General features: G+C 36.8%; 1 protein-coding gene across 1 annotated transcript in view; it reads left to right on the top strand.

The window, feature by feature from the left end:
* The first annotated feature begins 816 nt into the window (after nucleotides 1-816).
* The window catches only part of TEX11 (testis expressed 11), a 159334-nt gene continuing 139674 nt past the window's right edge, over nucleotides 817-20476 (top strand). Inside the window, exons 1-4 of the mRNA XM_047764210.1 lie at nucleotides 817-890; nucleotides 4834-4985; nucleotides 7125-7210; nucleotides 9874-10011. Of these exons, the coding sequence (XP_047620166.1) occupies nucleotides 817-890; nucleotides 4834-4985; nucleotides 7125-7210; nucleotides 9874-10011 (450 nt within the window). The remainder of the gene's footprint in view (nucleotides 891-4833; nucleotides 4986-7124; nucleotides 7211-9873; nucleotides 10012-20476) is intronic.

Here is a 20476-nt window from a genome sequence, read left to right as displayed (position 1 = left end):
CCTATATTAAATGATTTTATATCTATATTCATAGTGTTATTTTCTAATATTAGGGTAGAGGGTTTTTTCCTCTTTTTTTTTTGTAACTGGGGAAAGAGAATACAAGGAGAAAAGTGATGGTAAATGTCTAAAAATTAAATAGAACTTTATGCAAAGACTTCTGATTCAAGGTAGTTGACTAGTCGTTGAATTGGCAAAAAACTAAAGTTTCCTTATATCAGGTATTATTGGTGGGAATTAACATTTTTATGTGCATGCATTGGTGTTTCCAGATTGCCAACTTCGCAGCACCCATTCTGTTGGAGGACAAATTAACAAGATCAAAATATAAAGTTGTCATACGCAGGAATTTTACTCCTTGGTGTATGTGTGTGCGTGTGTGTGTGTGTGTGTGTGTGTGTGTGTGTGTGTATGTGTATGGTATTTAACATGTTTACAAGTATTTTTTTTTAATATTTTCTCGTATTCTGTGGGTTGTATCTTAACTTTCTTTTCTTTTTTTTTTCTTTTTTTTTGTCTTTTGTCTTTTTTGTTGTTGTTGTTGTCTGGTTTCTCTTCAGACCGTATAAGTCTTTTGCCTTTTACAAGTATTTTTGCTGGAACATTGCTTGTTATAAGAAAACACTGAAAGCATCCTTAATATCATGTACAGAGGAATAGATAAGAGAAATACAGTATCTCTATACTGTAAATTATTCTGTGGCAGTTAAGAATATAGTAAATATGTGTACAATGATCTGTATGACATATTGAGAGGAAAAGAAGCAAAACATACATATCATTTATGTGTTTTAAAACTATGTTGCATACATGTAAATGCATCAAGAAAAGACTGAAAAAGAAACACCGTACTTAGGAGTGGTTATCTCTGAGAAGGTGACTTGGACAGGGTAGAAGTCCAGGGAAATTTCAGCTTTATCTTTATTATTTACATTATTTAATTTAAAAAAAATTTTTTGGCCTTTTTTTGTCGTTCTAGGGCTGCATCTGTGGCATATGGAGGTTCCCAGGCTAGTGGTCCAATTGGAGCTGTAGCTGCCAGCCTATACCAGAGCCACAGCAACGCAGGATCCGAGCCGTGTCTGCAACCTACAGCACAGCTCACAGTAACACATGATCTGTAACCCACTGAATGAGGCCAGGGATCGAACCCACATCCTCATGGATATTAGTCGGGTTTGTTAACTGCTGAGCCATGACAGAAACTCCAAAATTTTTTTTAAAGTTTTAAATTGTAGTAAAATACATACAGCATTAAAATATACCATCTTAACTTTTTTTTTTTTTTGTCTTTTTGCAATTTCTTGGGCCGCTCCCACAGAATATGGAGTTTCCCAGGCTAGGGGTCTAATCGGAGCTGTAGCCACCGGCTTACGCCAGAGCCACAGCAACATGGGATCCGAGCTGCGTCTGCAACCTACACCACATCTCACGGAAACACCGAATCCTTGACCCACTGAGCAAGACCAGGGACCGAACCCGCAACCTCGGGGTTCCTAGTAGGATTCGTTAATCACTGCGCCACGACGGGAAATCCTATCTTAACTATTTTTAAGTGTATAGTTAATTAGTTAAGTACATTCATATTGTTAAGTTACACTTAGCATTCATAGGGTTAACTACATTAACCAAACTCCAGAGTTCTTTTCATCTTGCAAAACTGAGATTCTATATACATTAAGCTACAAGCCCCTCTACTTTCCTTTGCTGGCATACACCATTCTACTTTCCATCTCTATGAGTTTGACTACTCTAGGGACTTGATATTAGAGGAATCATACACTATTTTTCATTTTCTGACTATTTTATTTCACTTAGCATAGTGTCTTAAAGGTTCATACATGTCGTAGCATGTGTCAGAATTTCCTTTTTTTTTTGTCTTTTGTCTTTTTTGTTGTTGTTGTTGCTATTTCTTGGGCCGCTCCTGCGGCATATGGAGGTTCCCAGGCTAGGGGTCGAATCGGAGCTGTAGCCACCGGCCTACGCCAGAGCCACAGCAACGCGGGATCCGAGCCGCGTCTGCAACCTGCACCACAGCTCACGGCAACGCCGGATCGTTAACCCACTGAGCAAAGGCAGGGACCGAACCCGCAACCTCATGGTTCCTAGTCGGATTCGTTAACCACTGCGCCACGACGGGGAACTCCAGAATTTCCTTTTTTAAATGCTGAATAATATTCTGCTATGTGTACATACTACATATTGATAAAGACTTGTGTTACTTCCACCTTTTGGCTGTTGTGAATAATGCTGCTATGCACAAAGATGTAAAAATATTTCTTCTAGACCTTGCTTTTAGTTATTTTGAGTTTATACTCAGAGGTGGAATTAGTAGATCATATGGAAATTCTGGTTTTAATTTTCTAAAGGAATCACCATACTGTTTTCCATGGTGGCTACACCATTTTATATTCCCAGCAACAGTGCATAAGGTTTCCAGTTTTTCCACATCCTTGACAACACTTGGTTTTTGGGGGGTATTTTGCCATCCCAGTGGGTGTGAGGTCATATCTCATTGTGGCTTTGATTTGTATTTCCCCAATGAGTAGTGCTATGAATTATCATTTCTGTGATTGTTGCCATTTGTATATCTTCTTTGGAAAAAGTGTCTATTCAAGTCCTTTGCCATTTTTAAGTCAGGTTGTTTGTTTTTTTGTTGTTGAGTTTAGGAGTCTGGTTTTTTTTTCCTTTTTCTGTCTTTTTGTCCTTTTAGGGCCACACCAGCAGCATATGGAGGTTCCCAGGCTAGGGGTCTGATCGGAGCTGTAGCTGCCAGCCTATGCCAGAGCCACAGCAATACCAAATCCAAGCCACATCTGCGACTACACCACAGCTCACGTCAATGCTGGATCCTTAACCCACTGAGCGAGGCCAGGTTGGATCAAACCCACAACCTCATGGTTCCTAGTCAGATTCATTTCTGCTGCACCACGACAGGAACTCCTTAGGAGTCCTTTATACATCTGGATGTTAACCCTATATCAGATATATGATCTGCAGATATTTTCTCCCATTTCATAGGTTGCCCTTTTACTCTTTTGATTGTGTGCTTTGATACACAAAATTTTAAAATTTTGATGTAGTCCAGTTTATTTTTACTTTTGTTACTTGTGCTCTTGGTGTCACATCCAATAAATCATTGCCAAATCCAGTGTTGCAAAGATTTTTCCCCTATATTTTCTTCTAAAAGGTTTTTTTCTTTTGGTTTGTTTGTTTGTTTTTTGTCTTTTTTCTTTTTATGACCGCACCTGAGGCATATGTAATTTCCTGGGCCTGGGGTCGAATCAGGGCTGCAGCTTGGGTCTACACCACAGCCACAGCAACACCAGATCTGAGGCCTACGCCAGATCCTTAACCCACTGCGTAAGGCCAGGGATCAAACCCACATCCTCACAGAAACAATGTAACCCACTGCGTAAGTCCAGGGATCAAACCCACATCCTCACAGAGACAATGTAACCCACTGAGCCACAATGGGAACTCCCTTCTAAAAGTTGCATATTTTAACTCACCATTTAAGGTCTGAGTTAATTTTTGTATATGATGTAAGGTAAAGATCAAATTTCATTCTTTTGCATGTGGATATCCAGTTGTCCCAGCAACATTTGTTGAAAAGACTTTTTTTGCCTCCGTTGAATGGTCTTGGCACCCTTGTGAAAATCATTTCACCATATATGTGAGAATTTACTCCCGGAATCTGTTTTATTCCATTGGTATATAGGTCTGTCTTTATGCCAGTACTACACTGTTCAGTTACTGTACCTTTGTAGTAAATTTTGAAATGAGGAAGTATGAGTCCTCCAGCTTTGTCTTCTGTTTTAGGATTGTTTTGGCTCTTTCTGTTATCTTGATTCTGTATAATTTTTAGGATGGAATTTTCCATTTCTGCAAAAAAAAAGCCATTGGAATTTTCATAGAGATTGCATTAAATCTGTAGATCACTTTGGGAATATTGCCACCTTAGCAATATTAAGTCTACCAATCTATGAACTGTTCGCATTTAAAATAAATGTAATAACACTGAGTAGTTATGCTGCAAGCCACATGGGAACCTTTCCACAGAAAAGAAAATCATGGACTTGGAGAATAGATTTGTGGTTGCCGAGGGTGAGGGGGAGGGAGTGGGATGGATTGGGAATTTGGGGTTAATAGATGCAGACTATTGCCTTTGGAATCGATTAGCTTTGAGATCCTGCTGTGTAGCACTGGGAACTATGTCTAGTCACTTATGATGGAGCACGATAATGTGAGAAAAAAGAATGTATACATGTATGTGTAACTGGGTCACCATGCTGTGCAGTAGGAAAAAAATGTATTGGGGAAATAACAATTGATTACAATTAAGACTAAAAAACTAAATAAAATTTTTAAAAATAAATGTAATATATTTGCCTACTATTTGTATAACAAAGCATAAATAAAGTATAAATAAAATTTTAAAGAAGTTGTTGGCAAAGGGAATTGGTAAATTTCTTTTTATTCTTTCAGTTTTATTGAGATATATTGACATTATATCTTTACTTCGTGGATCTCATTTCCAATTTTTGTAAGTTGGCATCATCTTTGGAGGAAAAGAATAAATTAGATATTGGTAGAGAGATGATTATATGACTGTATACGTTCATAAAAAAATTTTTATGGCTTAATAAATTAAACTGAAATTGAATTAAATTACTTATTGTTGACAAATAGGCTTATTTAGACATTTAATGGTATTACCTAAGCTCAAATATAGTTTTATCTTGCCTGTTTTGCTCATACTCAAACTTAACCTCATTAATCAAAAAAATAGTTATTCTCTTCACACCACTTAAATTGTGTCTCATTGAACAGAGAATCTGTTGGGTTTAATTTCCTGAAGATTATCTGTGAACATTTTAAGTCATCGGAAAATATCGGTAAAGCTTGGCTGCTTCACATTGACATGCTTTTACAAAGGAAAGAAGAATTGCTTGCCAAGGGGAAGATTGAAGAAATCATTATAGGTCAGTTGGATTTTTGTAGGTATTTTAGAAAGGTGTTAATATGCGTTTAATTCTAAGATAGATGTCAGAACAGTAGCAAAATCCTCTGGTCAAAAGATTTTTTTCCTTTTTCTCACTTCCTTTTTTTTCTTCCTAATGCCCTTTGACTGTAACAACTCACCTATCCAGATTCCACATATTTGGCAAGCTAGAATGAAAACTAAACAAAAATAACAAAACAACGAAAACTGACAAACCTCTGAGCTTTAAACTAATATGTAATGGAAAATTGAGAAGTTAGAAGCCTCATTTCCTGTTTCATTTTGATCTCAAATTAGCTGTGTACCTTCAGGCAAGTCAATAATATCTCTGGATCTTGTTTTTTTCCAACTATAAAATGAAGGTTTTGAACTACATTCCTCGTTTTTAACTTTTTTTAGCAGCAGAATCCTTTTGTGATGCAATCTTATATGAACCCTTCCCCCAATAAAATAGTCGAGTTGTTCTCGTTAAAGCAGAAATGTAGAGCCGAATCTCAACACTCCACTAATCCCTCATCTCTCTATAGAGCCCTATACCCTGAAGAACACAGATAGTACGATCCCTTTCTCAGAAAATTCTCACCCTAATATGTCCTTCCAGCTCTATAGATATAGAGATATAACTGAAATGATAGTTACTAATGTTAACACTGGAACTTATTTGGAGTGGTGCCAGTTTAGGTGATTTTTAGCTTTCTTTGTTTTTTGACAGATTGCTTTAATTTTTATAAGTATGTATCATGTTTTTTATAATCACAAAGTCATTGATTTTTAAAAAGGAAATTTTTTGGCTGGATAATTTCTAAGAGTCTTTTGAACTCTAGATTCTATGAACTGTATTTTACTAATGACACTCTTCCTCCATATCCTTACTAAGACTCCAATAATGTTGATATGCTTGGTTGTCTGGTTTTCCAGCCCTCAGAATTTTAATGGTAGCATATTATAAAGGGAGAAAGAGTCTACAAAGAAATATACAGATAACCTGATCACAAGGGAGGCTAGAAAAAACTGTATGAATTGTCTTAAATGGTTTCAAATATTTTTAAAAATATAATAATCTGGACTATATAATAATTACCAAAGGCATCTCAATGGTATATTGATAGTACAATAAAATATAATAGTTGTTAGTGTTGACCTTGAATAGTTAAGCAAAAGTTAAATTGTGCTTCAGAAAACTAGAAAGTATGCATAGAAAACATAATTCATTAAACATAATTTTTAGGAAAATTAAAAAATTTAAATGATTTAGACTTTTAAAAATATATACTGTTTTATGTTTAATGAAAGTAAACTGCCAGTTAACTGGAAAACTTGGTAATCTAGAATAATTTTCTAAGATTACAATTAACTAAGGTTATGATATCTATACACTTATACTTTCAAAGTATTGTAATATTATAAGTAGATACTTTACATAGCTTTTTACCCTTATGTGAGAATTTTTAACTAAGTCCTGGAACAATGTCTGCTGACTGAGCTGAGGGGTCAGAGACTCTCTGTGTTCTAATCAAGACTTTTGTGGAAATTGACAGAACCAAAAGAGTAGAAGTAAAGAGGGTACAGAATTCAATTATAGCTTAAGCTTTACCTTAGTGTGTGCTAATGTATTTGAAATGTCTAGACCAGAAACAATCAGACATGAGTTACAGTTTAAAATAATAGGGTTTATGTGAAACTTGGTCTTAAAGTATTTTACAAAGGCTTTAAGGTATAATTGGCCTTTCTTGTGAACTTGATCTGATCTAGTTAGTACAAACAGTATAAACACTTCTTATTAATGATTTCCAGCATTGCTGTCTGTTCATTCACAATAACATTAAACCACCAGATGATGATCAAATTTGGAACATGGAAAATACGTTAAAAAGAGACTAGGCTGAAAAACTATTAAAGATTGATGGTCGAATTACAGTGAGTCTAGCAAACTCTGATTGTATTATATAATCAATTTTGCTAGTAAATCTAAAATTGATGATGAAAACCTGTCTGAATGTGATTGTGTTTGTAGCCATTACTTAAAGATTATGGGTTCTGAATATAGTTAGTGCTCTTTATTTAACATGATGGATCTTGAGTCTTGTTTTTAGAGCTTGTTTTTTTTTTTTTTTTTCAGGTCACCAAACAGGAAGACAACTGACAACAGAATTAGTAGGTTGTTTACACAACATTCTGTGGAAAAAAGCTGCCAGAAGTTTTGAGGTTTGGGAATAATCTATTTTTATTCTTTACATTCTTTTTTCACCCCAACAAATAGAACAGTATTTTCACTATAAAAGCCATGGAGCATTAAATACTTTAATAATCTCTTTCTGCTTAGGTACTGTTTATTTAGTACATCTTTATATAGAGTATTAATGGGCAGTGGATAAGAATTTATTAAAAATATGAAGGTAAAAATATGAAGGTGTGATTCATCCCCATTGGGAACTTACAGGAAAATGACTTTCAGTGATATTAAGATATAGGAAAGTGATTTATTTGAACATGAGGAACAAAGAGGGGTTTTATTTCCTTTAAAATTGTGATGTAGAACACAAAGGATTTTTAGGATAGTGAAAATACTTTGAATGGTACTATAATGATGGATGCATGTCATTATACATTTGTCTAAATCTCTAGAATGTACTGCACCAGAGTGAACCCTAATGTAAGTTCTTCAGCTGTAACAAACATACTTAATACCACTCTGGTAGAACATGTTGATGATAGGGGAGGCTACACATGTATGGGGTCAGGAGGCATATAGAAAATATCTACACATTCATCTCAATTTTACTGTGAACCTAAAATTGCTCTTTAAAAAAGCTTTTTTAGAAAGTTGTAGTACAATAAAAATGCAAAAACAGTATTTTTTCTTTTTACAAAATAATCCAGGTTTACGGTAGAAAAATTTGAAACCACAAATAAGTTTTTTTTTTTTTTTTAAGTAAAGAATAGTCATTCTTGGAGTTCCTGTTGTGGCACAGAGGAAACGAATCCGACTAGGAACCATGAGGTTACTGGTTCAATCCCTGGCCTCGCTCAGTGGGTTAAGGGTCCAGCGTGGCCATGAGCTGTGGTGTAGGTTGCAGACGCGGCTCAGATCTGGCGTTGCTGTGGCTCTAGCATAGGCCAGTAGCTACAGCTCTGATTAGACCCCTAGCTTGGGGACTTCCAAATGCTGTGGGTGCAGCCCTAAAAGGACAAAAGACAAATGAATGAATGAATAAATAAATAATAATCATTCTTAATCTAATCACTCTTAAAAATTTAGTATATTGCCTTCTAATCCATATGCACTTGTGTGTCTGTGTATGAAAAAAGGAGATGTTATTTTAGTGGACTTCCACTTCCAACCAAGATGTAACAGATAACCAGGTTTGTCCTTGCTTGGATAATACCCTACTCCCTCCCCCTTCCCCCAAAACAAGACAAAAGTCATGAAAAAATTGTTTTTAAGACACTGAATATTAGGCAATGGAGAGTGATCTCTGGGAAAAAGGAAATGAACAAGGTGAGCACTGCAATTATTCAGCTTCCTGCCTTGAGTTTCCAATCTGTTAGCATAGGAATAGAAACTGAAGTGGATCCTAGCAGGCTTCCTAATTTGAAGCAATAGAGCTGACAGTCGGGGAAGACCAAGGTAGCCAGAGTCCATAGGACAGAGTATCAGAAAGGAGAACACAGCACAGAAAGAGAACTCCAGTAATCAGAGTCCTTCTCCAGTGTTTTGCCGAGTACTTACTGATCAGGACAATATGGGATGAACATACCTAAAGCTAGGGGAGTTACCATCTAAAATGTTAGAGAGAATAGTGCCCGGTACTCACACAGGTCTGGGAATAGAGCCTGTTCATACCAACCAGACTGGAAAACTTCTAATTCTTGGGGCATTGGGTAGAGGACTCAGAGGGGTCTTGTTTTAGTAGTAGGGAATAATTAGTCCTAAACTGAGCACTGTTCCAGACCTACCGAAAAAAATCATAAAAATATGACCAGAAAGGATCAAATTGATCCCGAGGAATTCAATTGCTTGCCAGAATAGAGACCAAGAATATTTATTAGAATGTATTAGAATGCAGAACTATCTAGCACCCAACAAGGTAAAGTTCACAACGTCTAACATCCAGTAATAAATCACCAAGCATACAATGAAGCAGGAAAACACAACCTATAATGAAGAGAAGAAGCAAAAATCAAAACTAACGGGAAATTAACATTAACAGAAGACATTAAAATAGCTCTTATAATTGTATTCTCTACATTCAGAAAGTTAAATAGAGGCGTGAAAATATATAAAAGACCAAAATCAAACTTCCAGAGTTGAAAATTATGTTTAGGCTGAAAAATATATGGGATAGTATTAACATCAGATTAGACATTGCAAAAGGATGGATGTTAATTGATTGTGGTGGTCATTTCACAATATATATGTGTATGATTTACATTTGCCTATTTTAAATCAGGTTTTGTGTTTTGTTTTTAGGTTGTCCTGTTTTTGCTTTTTGTTTTTATTTTTATTTTTTGCTGTTGAATTGTAGAAATTCCTTGTATATTTTGGATATTAACCGCTATTGAATATGTAGTTTGCAAATATTTTCTCTGATTTCATAGATAGCCTTTTATTTTTATTGATGATTTCTGTGAAACGTCTAATGTGAGGGAAGAAGTGAGATTGCTTTCTACTTTATAACATATTGCTCAAGACTGTTATCAAAGTGTACTTAGCATTTAACTAGATAGGATGTTTTTTGGCTGCCTAAAAATGTAAACAATGCCTTTTTTTTTTTTTTGGTTTGTTTCTAGAAGTGACTTGGAAAAATTAGGATTAGGTTGAATATAGAGATATCTCTGTGATTTAGTTATCTCTTTTTAAACTTTAGGTACAAAACTATGCTGATGCTCTACACTGGTACTGTTATTCTCTGAGACTTTATGCATCTGATCAAACGGATCTGGACTTGGCCAAGCTGCAGAGGAACATGGCTTCTTGTTACCTGCATTTGGAACAATTTGATAAGGTCTTTTTTTTTTTTTTTTTTTGTCTCTTGTCTTTTTAGGGCTGCACCCGCAACATATGGAGGTTCCCAGCTAGGGGCCTGTATCAGAGCTGTAGCTACTGGCCTACACCACAGCCACAGCAACGCAGGATCCAAGCCGCATCTGCAACCTATACCACAGCTCACGGCAACGCAGGGTCCTTAACCAACTGGGCAGGACCAGGGAATGAACCTGTGTCCTCATGGGTACTAGTCGGGTTTGTTAACCACTGAGCCATGACGGGAACTCCTGATAAGGTCCTTTGATTTATCTGTTTTTCAGAGAAAGAAAATACTGTTATGGGCAATTGCAGAGAGATGGTTGCAGTGGTGTGACATCTTGACTGTTATATTAGGCTTTATACAGGACAAAGTCAAATTGATATTTTTCTGACTTGCATACTGTAAATGTTAAAGAGTGGAACCTCCCAAACGGGGAGAGAATTTGGATGACTATTAATTCCATTACTTACTGTTTATTTTTAGCACCCTGTTTTGAAAGGTAATATATCGTTGGAATTCATGAACAAAGTTATCTGCTGCTAACCATCTGCAGAATTGTTCTTTGAAGCAGAATAAATTTTAATATACACATTTTTTGGTCAAGCATTCAGTGAAAGCAAATACTTGGATGAAATGATCATTCTTTTACTTTCTGAATTATCTCTTGGCTTTCCAACCATTCTAAAAAATGTTCAACAATTGATTTCTTTTTTCTTTTTTTAATTTTCATTTGTTCTCGCTCTCTTCTCTCTCTCTCTCCCTCTCTCTCTCTCCCTCTCTTTGTTTCTTTGCTCTCTCTCTCTCTTTCTTCACACCTGTGGCATATGGAAGTTCCCGGGGTTAAGGGTCAAATTGGAGCTGTCTGTCTACACCACAGCAACTTGGTATCTGAGTCGTGTCTGCGACCTGTACCACAGCTCATGGCAACACCGGATCCTTAACCCACTGAGCAAGGTCAGGTATCAAATTCACATCTTAACAGATACTAGTTGGGTTCATAAGCCACTGAGACACAATGGGAACTCCAGCAATTGACTTCTTATCAGGACAAAATTCTGGAAGGTAAAAGTGATAAAACTTGTTTGAGGATAGATCCATTCATACTTCTCAAAGCAGTTGGGACATTTCTTCCTTATCTTATGGTATGCACATAATGGGGAGGGTGTATTGTCTCATAGGAGGACAAAAAAACAGGAAGAACAAGTATGGACTTGGATAAAATATGAAGGTTTCTGTTGTTTTTCATGTTTTAATGACAAATTCAGGGGGAAATATATGAGTAAGAGTGTAATTCTAGACATTTTCTTTGAAGATTTATTTACTTTGAGGAGTTGTTTATCTGAATAAACTTCAGATTTTGTTCCAAAAGAATATTTACCATTTAGCTTGTATGTTATAAATTCACAGTCCTGAAAGAGTAGTTGAAAAGTTATTTAATTCATTATTTCTACCAGGCTAGCACTTAAGTGTTTCAGAAAGATGGTTGACTACTATTTACTTAAAGACCTAAAAAGAAGATATCACATAGATTTTGTTACCAAATTCATTATATTTCTGCACAGGATACTATTAACTCTTTCAGAAAGATAGTTGCCTACTGCTTACTTAAAGACCTGTAAAGAAGGTAATCACAAAGCTTTTGTAACTTCCATGATGTATGTTGACTTGGCAGATTGAGAAGGACCTGGACCTGGAGCTAGACATGCCAGTTAGGGGGAATGGATGCATCCACAGGCCAAGGAAGGATATCTAATCAGCTAATCAAGATAGAAAGAAAATAGTACAAAATACTGTGATAGTCTCTGACGTTACAAAGATGAACAAGTTGCCTTCAACTCAGCCAAGCATCTGGCCTTAGGTATCCTAATGGGCAGGCCAGAAGATTATAGCAATAGGTGGAAGTCTAAGTGTTGGAAATATTCCATAAGTTAGACACACAAGTAGTTGACATCACATAAGCATATCAGCAGGGAACAGGTCTTCAGTCAGGAAATTTGGACTTAGATGCAAGACTCAAATCTTAGCATCATCATGGGAATATGTGTAGATAGACTCAAAAGGGCAAGGTAGAGCTCCATACCTAAAGTGACTGGGACAGGAGTTCCTGTCGTGGCCCAGTGGTTAACAAATCCGACTAGAAACCATGAGGTTGTGGGTTCGATCCCTGGCTTTGCTCAGTGGGTTAACGATCCGGCGTTGCCGTGAGCTGTGGTGTAGGTTGCAGATGCGGCTCGGATCCCGCGTTGCTGTGGCTCTGGCGTAGGCCGGGGGCTGCAGCTCCGGTTTGACCCCTAGCCTGGGAACCTCCATATGCTGTGGGAAGTGGCCCTAGAAAAGACAAAATAAAAATAAAATAAAATAAAATAAAAAAATAAAGTGACTGGGACATGAGGCTGTTTTTAAGAGTGAGGCTCAGGCATAGGGAGCCAGACTGGGATGCTTCTTAAATTTCCTCAAACTAAAGTCAGGTTTGGTCCTAGAGCCTAGTGTAGCACTGAGCCTATAATTGGGAGTTCAAATGATACTAATAGTGAGGAGGGGAAGAAGAGGAGAGCAGAAAACTCGGCAGGTCCTAATATGTATACTTAGTATGCTTATTTCATTTAAAGCCAGGTTGCCTGATTACTGTTAGTATATTTCTCCATTTCATCCTTCTGTCTTAAACTTAGCAGATATTGATTTGATACCCTTCATAAGTAAGAAACAGCCTGCTATGCAATAAGAAAGATGAAAAAAATTATACAACTCTTCATATTTTACTTTTTTGCTATTGCCACCTAGCCTTTTTAATTTTCATTATTTTTTTTTCACTCCTTTCCTGGAACTAATTGAACATTATTCAGAAAACTTATGAAACTATGTTTATTGAATCTGTTAAAATTTCATGGTTTTCAGATAGACACAGTAAAACTGACTCTTGTTGATTTTTTCATACTCTTCACTAATCCTTTGTGATTCCAAAACATTTTTTTTATCCTTAAGCTTCTATGCCTTATCCTTCCTTTTAGCAGAAAGCCTTATCTTATAATTTTCTGGGTTTGTAGCCACTGACATGAACTTCATCAGCTTCTTTCCTCTTTACCCATTCTTTCTTCTCTTTTATGCCTGAGAAAGAAGTAATTTCCCCAAGGGACCCGTCTCTACAAATCTTAACCCTAGCTCTTCAATATTTCACTCTCTGCTGTTTCTTTTCTCTGTCGCTACAATTATTTTTAGGTCTTTATAAAAAAATCTTAAACCTTGTCATCCTCCCCAAATTACAGTTTGTCTTTCCTTTCATCACCAAACTTTATAACTGAAAATTATACATATATTTTTTAGTGTTTATTTATTAAAAATATTTATTGACCTCTACATGTTAAGTACTGTCCTTGGCATTGAGGATATAGTAGTGAACAAAATAGACAAACCTCCTTACCCCCACAGAGTTTATATTCTACTAGAAGAGACAGGGAATAAAAAGATAAACATTATGGTACATTACAGAGGTCAACAAGTTTTCTGAACAGAATCAGGTAGTAAATATTTTAGGTTTTCTAGGCCATAGTCTCTCTTGCACCACTCATCTCTGCTGTTGTACCATGAAAGCATCCATAGACCATATGTAAACAAATTGGCGTGGCTTTGTTCCAACAAAACTTTATATTTGGGAACACTGAAATTTGAATTTCATATAATTTTCTCATGTCATAAAGTATTACTTCCTTTTTTTAAAAAAATTTTTTCAACATTTCAAAAAAGTAAAACATAGCTTGATAGATGGTAGGCTGGATGTAGCCCAAAGGCCATAATTTGCTGACATCTGTTATATTAGTGATAAGTGCTAAGGAGAAAATAATAGGAAAGGGTGTTACGAAATGTTTTAGAAGAGGAATGAAGGGTTAGAACTTTAGATAAGGTGGGAAGAGAAGCCCTCATTGAGAAGGTGGTTTTTGAGTAGAGATCTAAGAAATAAGGGATGTAGCTATGTTGATATCTTTAAAAAGAGCATTAGGCTGTGGGATGTGTGGTATCTGAGGAACAGTAAGAGATTAGTGGCTGGAGCAGAGGGAATATTAGAGAAAGTAGGAGGTGTGATCAGGGAAGTAGTGGGGAAACAGATCATGTAAGAAAGACATTATTGTTCATTGTAAACATTTATGTCATTAACTCTAGGTGAGATGGGGAGCAAGTGGGAGGGGCTGGGTCAGAGGAGTGACAAGATCTGACTTGCATTTTAATATATTTGCTTGGCCACTGTGTTGAATAAATTGGGCTGGATGCAAGGGTGGAAGCTGGGAGACCAGTTAGGAGGCCGTTAAAATAATCTAGGCAAGAGATGATGGTTGCATGGACCAGGATGGAGGAAGTATGGATATAGGATAAGAGAGAAAAAAGATACAAGAATGACTAAGGTTTTTGGCCTCACCACCTACTCCTCTCTTAATGATTTTTGCATCTATGTTTCTATAAGCTGCTCTTTTGAATATCACTGGTGACCCTTTAATGATCAAGTCTAATAATTTTTTCCCTCAGCCCTTATTGTCCTCTGGTCTCTCTAGCACAAAAGAATATAATACTGTCAACTACCTTTTCCTTTTGGAAGCTTTCTCTTTGGCATCTATGACATATCCTCGTTTTTTAAAATTCAAGTGTGTTCACTGAAAAAGACACATGCACCCATATGTTCATCACAACACTATTCACAATAGCCAAGACATGGAAACAACCTAAATGTCCACCAACAGATGAATGGATTAAGAAGGTGTCACCTATGGTCAATTAATCTTTGACAAGGGAGGCAAGAACATAAAAGGGGAAAAAGAAAGTCTATTCAGCAAGCATTGCTGGGAAACCTGGACAGCTGCATGCAAAGCAATGAGACTAGAACACACCCTCACACCATGCACAAAAATAAACTCAAAATGGCTGAAAGACTTAAATATAAGACAGGACACCATCAAACTCCTAGAAGAGAACATAGGCAAAACACTCTCTGACATCAACATCATGAATATTTTCTCAGGTCAGTCTCCCAAAGCAATAGAAATTAGAGCAAAAATAAACCCAAGGGACCTAATCAAACTGAAAAGCTTTTGCACAGCAAAGGAAACCAAAAAGAAAACATAAAGACAACTTCCAGAATGGGAGAAAATAGTTTCAAATGATGCAACGGACACGGGCTTAATCTCTAGACTATATAAACAACTTATACAACCTAACAGCAAAAAAGCCAATCAATCAATGGAAAAATGGGCAAAAGACCTGAATAGACATTTCTCCAAAGAAGATATACAGATGGCCAGCAAACACATGGAAAAATGCTCAACATCGCTGATTATAAGAGAAATGCAAATCAAAACTACCATGAGATACCACCTCACACCAGTCAGAATGGCCATCATTAATAAATCCACAAATAACAAGTGCCGGAGGGGGTGTGGAGAAAAGGGAACCCTCCTGCACTGTCGGGGGGAATGTAAACTGGTCCAGCCACTATGGAGAACAGTTTGGAGATACCTTAGAAATCTATCCATAGAACTTCCATATGACCCCGCAATCCCACTCTTGGGCATCTATCCGGGCAAAACTCTACTTAAAAGAGACACATGCACCCGCATGTTCATTGCAGCACTATTCACAATAGCCAGGACATGGAAACAACCCAAATGTCCATCAACAGATGATTGGATTCGGAAGATGTGGTACATATACACAATGGGGTACTACTCAGCCATAAAAAACAATGACATAATGCCATTTGCAGCAACATGGATGGAACTAGAGAATCTCATACTGAGTGAAATGAGCCAGAAAGGCAAAGACAAATACCATATGATATCATTTATAACTGGAATGTAATATCCAGCACAAATGAACATCTCCTCAGAAAAGAAAATCATGGACTTGGAGAAAAGACTTGTGGCTGCCTGATGGGAGGGGGAGGGGGAGGGAGTGGGAGGGATCGGGAGCTTGGGTTTATCAGACACAACTTAGAATAGATTTACAAGGAGATCCTGCTGAGTAGCATTGAGAACTTTGTCTAGATACTCATGTTGCAGCAGAAGAAAGGCTGGGGGAAAAATGTAATTGTAATGTATACATGTAAGGATAACCTGACCCCCTTGCTGTACAGTGGGAAAATAAAAATAAAATAAATAAATAAATAAATAATAAAAATAACATGTATGTGGGACTGGGTCACCTTGCTGTACAGTAGAAAACTGACAGAACACTGTAAATCAGCTATAATGGAAAAATAAAAATCATTATATTAAAAAAATAAAAATAAAAGAAGGTGTGGTACATATATACAATGGAATACTACTCACCCATAAAAAGGACAAAATAATGCCATTTGCAGCAACATGGATGCAACTAGAGACTCATGCTAAGTGAAGTAAGTCAGAAAGAGAAAGACAAATACCATATGGTATCACTTATATGTTGAATCTAAACTATGGCACAAATCATCTATCTACAGAACAGAAGCAGATCATGGTCATGGAGGGCAGACTTATGTTTGCCAGGGGGGAAGGGGGACAGGGGGACGGGGTGACTGACGGGGAGTTTGTGGTTGGTAGATGCAGACTTACATTTAGAACGGATGGGTGATGGGGTTCTGCTGTACAGCACAGGGAACTGTATCCAGTCTCTTGGTTAAGAACCTGATGGAAAATGAAAAAAATGGGTGTCTGGGTCACTTTTCTGTACAGCAGAAATTGAAGGAACATTGTAAATCAACTATACTTTAATAAAAATTTTAAAAAGTAAATAAAATTGAAGTGTAATTGATTTACAATAAAGTGCTAATTTCTGGTGTATGGTAAAGTGACTTTAATATGTATATATTATTTTTCATATTTTTTTGTTATGGTTTATTACAAGATACTGGATATAGCTCCCTGTGCTATATAGTAGGACCTTGTTGTTTATCTATTTTATATATAGTAGTTTGTATCTGTTAATCCCAAACTCCTAATTTATCCCTCTCCCAACTCCTTTCCTCTTTGGTAACCATAAATTTGTTTTCTGTGTATGACATATTCTCTTAATCCTATTGCTCTGACTGTACCTTTTCTATTTATTTTACTGCTAGTCTCTTTTAACCAAATAAATGTTGGATAAGGACAGGTATTATGTTTATCTCATTCTCTGTTTATCCTTAGCACCCATGACCATGCCTGGTATATGGTAAGTTTTCAATAAACATTTATTGAATTTATTCTCTGATCCCTTCTTTTATTTCTACTGTACGCTATTGCCTCAGTAATCCATCAACTGTTTTCTTAGCTTCAGTTCTCCAATATCCAATCTACATTTCTAGCCCTGACCTCTCTCATAGCCCACATACACTTATCTACTGTCTTTGGGTATGCACAGCTATCTAAGACTGAAATCTTAGATTCATAGATTCTTTATTCTCCTCCTATATCCAGTTATGTGCTACATCTGGTCGATTCTGTCTTTGCAATATTTTTTTGCCAGCTGTCTCCTCTTCCTCTTTTTTTTTTTGTCTTTTTGTCTTTTTGTCTTTTTAGGGCTACACTCGCGGCATATGGAGACTCCCAGGCTAGGGGTAGAATTGGAGCTGTAGCTGCCAGCCTATGCCACAGCACAGCAATGAGGGATCCAAGCCACATCTGTGACCTACACCACAGCTCACAGCAAGACCAGATCCTTAGCCCACTGAGCAAGGCCATGGATCAAACCTGCATCTTCATGGATACTAGTCGGGTTCATTAACCACTGAGCCATGACAGGAACTCCTCCTCTTCCATCTTTACCCCACTACCCTAGTCCAAGCCCTTGTTACCTCTAAGACTGTTGGAATAATTTTATAATGATTGTATCTTGCTGAGTAATCTTCAGTAGTTCCCTGTAAATAAAGACCAAATTCCTTAGACTTAGGGTCCTCCATAATCTTTAAATAAAATAATACTATTTTATTTCCTTTACATGTTTACTATGTTTGTCTTCAACTGGAACACCTGCTGCTTCCTAACCATGATCTATGCTTTTCTTTGCTTTTTTTTAATGATTTTTTTTCCATTATAGCTGTTTTACAGTGTTCTGTCAATTTTCTAATGTACAGCAAGGTGACCCAGTCACACATACATATATACATTCTTTTTTCTCACATTATCATGCTCCATCATAAGTGAGTAGATATAGTTCCCAGTGCTATACAGCAGGATCTCATTGCTTATGCATTCCAAAGGCAATAGTTTACATCTATTAACCCCAAATTCCTGGTCCATCCACTCCCTCCCCCTCCCCCTTGGCAACCCACAAGTCTGTTCTCCATGTCCATGATTTTCTTTTCTGTGGAAAGGTTTGGTTTTGGTTTTTTTGTTTTGTTTTGTTTTGTTTTTTTGTTCTTTTTTTGTGGGTTTTTTTTTTTTTTTTTGTCTTTTTGCTATTTCTTTGGGCCGCTCCCGCGGCATATGGAGGTTCCCAGGCTAGGGGTCGAATCGGAGCTGTAGCCACTGGCCTACGCCAGAGCCACAGCAACACGGGATCCAAGCCGTGTCTGCAACCTACACCACAGGTCACGGCAACGCCGGATCGTTAACCCACTGAGCAAGGGCAGGGACCGAACCTCCAACCTCATGATTCCTAGTCGGATTCATTAACCACTGCACCATGATGGGAACTCCCTGGAAAGGTTCTTTTGTGCCGTATATTAGATTCCAGATATAAGTGATATCACTTGGTATTTGTCTTTCTCTTTCTGACTTACTTCACTTAGTGTGAGAGTCTCCAGTTCCATCCATGTTGCTGCAAATGGCATTATTTTGTTCTTTTTATGGCCAAATAGTATTCCATTGTGTTATATACCACATCTTCCTAATCAAGTCATATGTCAATGGACATTTGGGTTGTTTCCATGTCTTGGCTATTGTGAATAGTGCTGCAATGAACATACGAGTGCATGTGTCTTTTTCAAGGAAAGTTTTGTCCGGATATATGCCCAAGAGTGGGATTGCTGGGTCATATGGTAGTTCTATATTTAGTTTCCTGAAGTACCTCCATACTGTTTTCCATAGTGGTTGTACCAATTTACATTCCCACCAGTAGTGCAGGAGGGTTCCTTTTTCTCCACATCCTCTCCAGCATTTGTTATTTGTGGACTTATTAATGATGGCCATTCTGACAAGTGTGAGGTGGTAGGTACCTCATAGTAGTTTTCATTTGCATTTCTCTAATAATCAGTGATGCTGAGCATATTTTCATGTACTTGTTGGCCATCTGTATATCTTCCTTGGAGAAATGTCTATTCAGGTCTTTTGCCCATTTTTCCATTGGGTTGTTGGCTTTTTTCTGTTGAGTTGTATAAGTTGCTTGTATATTTTAGAGATTAAACCCTTGTCAGTGCATCGTTTGAAACTATTTTCTCTCATTCTGTAAGTTGTCTTTTTGTTTTCTTTTTGGTTTCCTTTGCTGTGCAAAAGCTTTTCAGTTTGATTAGGTCCCATTGGTTTATTTTTGCTTTTGTTTCTGTTACTTTGGGAGATTGACCTGAGAAAACATAAGTAAGGTTGATGTCAGAGAATGTTTTGCCTATGTTCTCTTCCAGGAGTTTGATGGTGTCTTGTTTTATGTTTAAGTCTTTCAGCCATTTTGAGTTTATTTTTGTGCATAGTGTGAGGGTATAGATCTATGCTTTTCTACTTCTGTAACTTCTTCCATGTTTCTGCATTACAGATTACCTCTTCCCTGCATCCCTACTTTCGAAATTCCTTTTTCAAAGCCTAGATCCTAATGACAGCTTTAGTTTCCTAAGGAAATTTATAAGTCTTGGTCTTTCTCTAAGATTTTGTAACAGTTCTGCTTATACCTAGGTACTTATGTTCTGCTTTGTATTCTAGTTATTTGTATACCTATCTTAGCTCCCTATTAAATTGTCATCTCCTTGAAGATAGGACCATATCTTTATTTTGTCCAATATCTAGCATAGAGCTTAATGCATAGTAAGTACTCAAAACACTAAAAAACAGTCAGAGGGACTCTATAATTACCAGTCAATTAATTTCCCTGATATATTAATTCCATTTGTTCATGCTATTTCTGTCCTTGTTACTGTGGATAATTGGAAATTAAAAGTGATCGAGATCTATGAGTGCTCTTTATTATCTGAACTGAATGAGATTATGTTATTTTTTTTAAAAATCACCAGATTATTCCTTTCTCTATCTCAGTTACTTTCTCTTTGACATGAAATATTGAATCACAGGTCAGAAGTTAATTTGAGGTGGGTCAGAGAAATTGGAGAATATATTCCTCTGAATTCTTAGTAGATTATGTTACAGATTTATCAGTTCATGCATTTAGCGACATGGTTTTGAGATGACAGTGCTAAATATTGGTCATTTCCTTAGTTTATTTTCTAAGTTGTATGAGTGTAATATTTTAATTGCCATTCTCTTTCGATTATCTCCAGTACTTTTTATGAGGCAATAGA

This window comes from Phacochoerus africanus, chromosome X (genome assembly GCF_016906955.1).
Source record: "Phacochoerus africanus isolate WHEZ1 chromosome X, ROS_Pafr_v1, whole genome shotgun sequence".
In the NCBI taxonomy this organism is placed as follows: domain Eukaryota; kingdom Metazoa; phylum Chordata; class Mammalia; order Artiodactyla; family Suidae; genus Phacochoerus; species Phacochoerus africanus.
The sequence above is the reverse complement of the archived record's forward strand: the minus strand, read 5'-3'. Positions and strand labels throughout refer to the sequence as shown.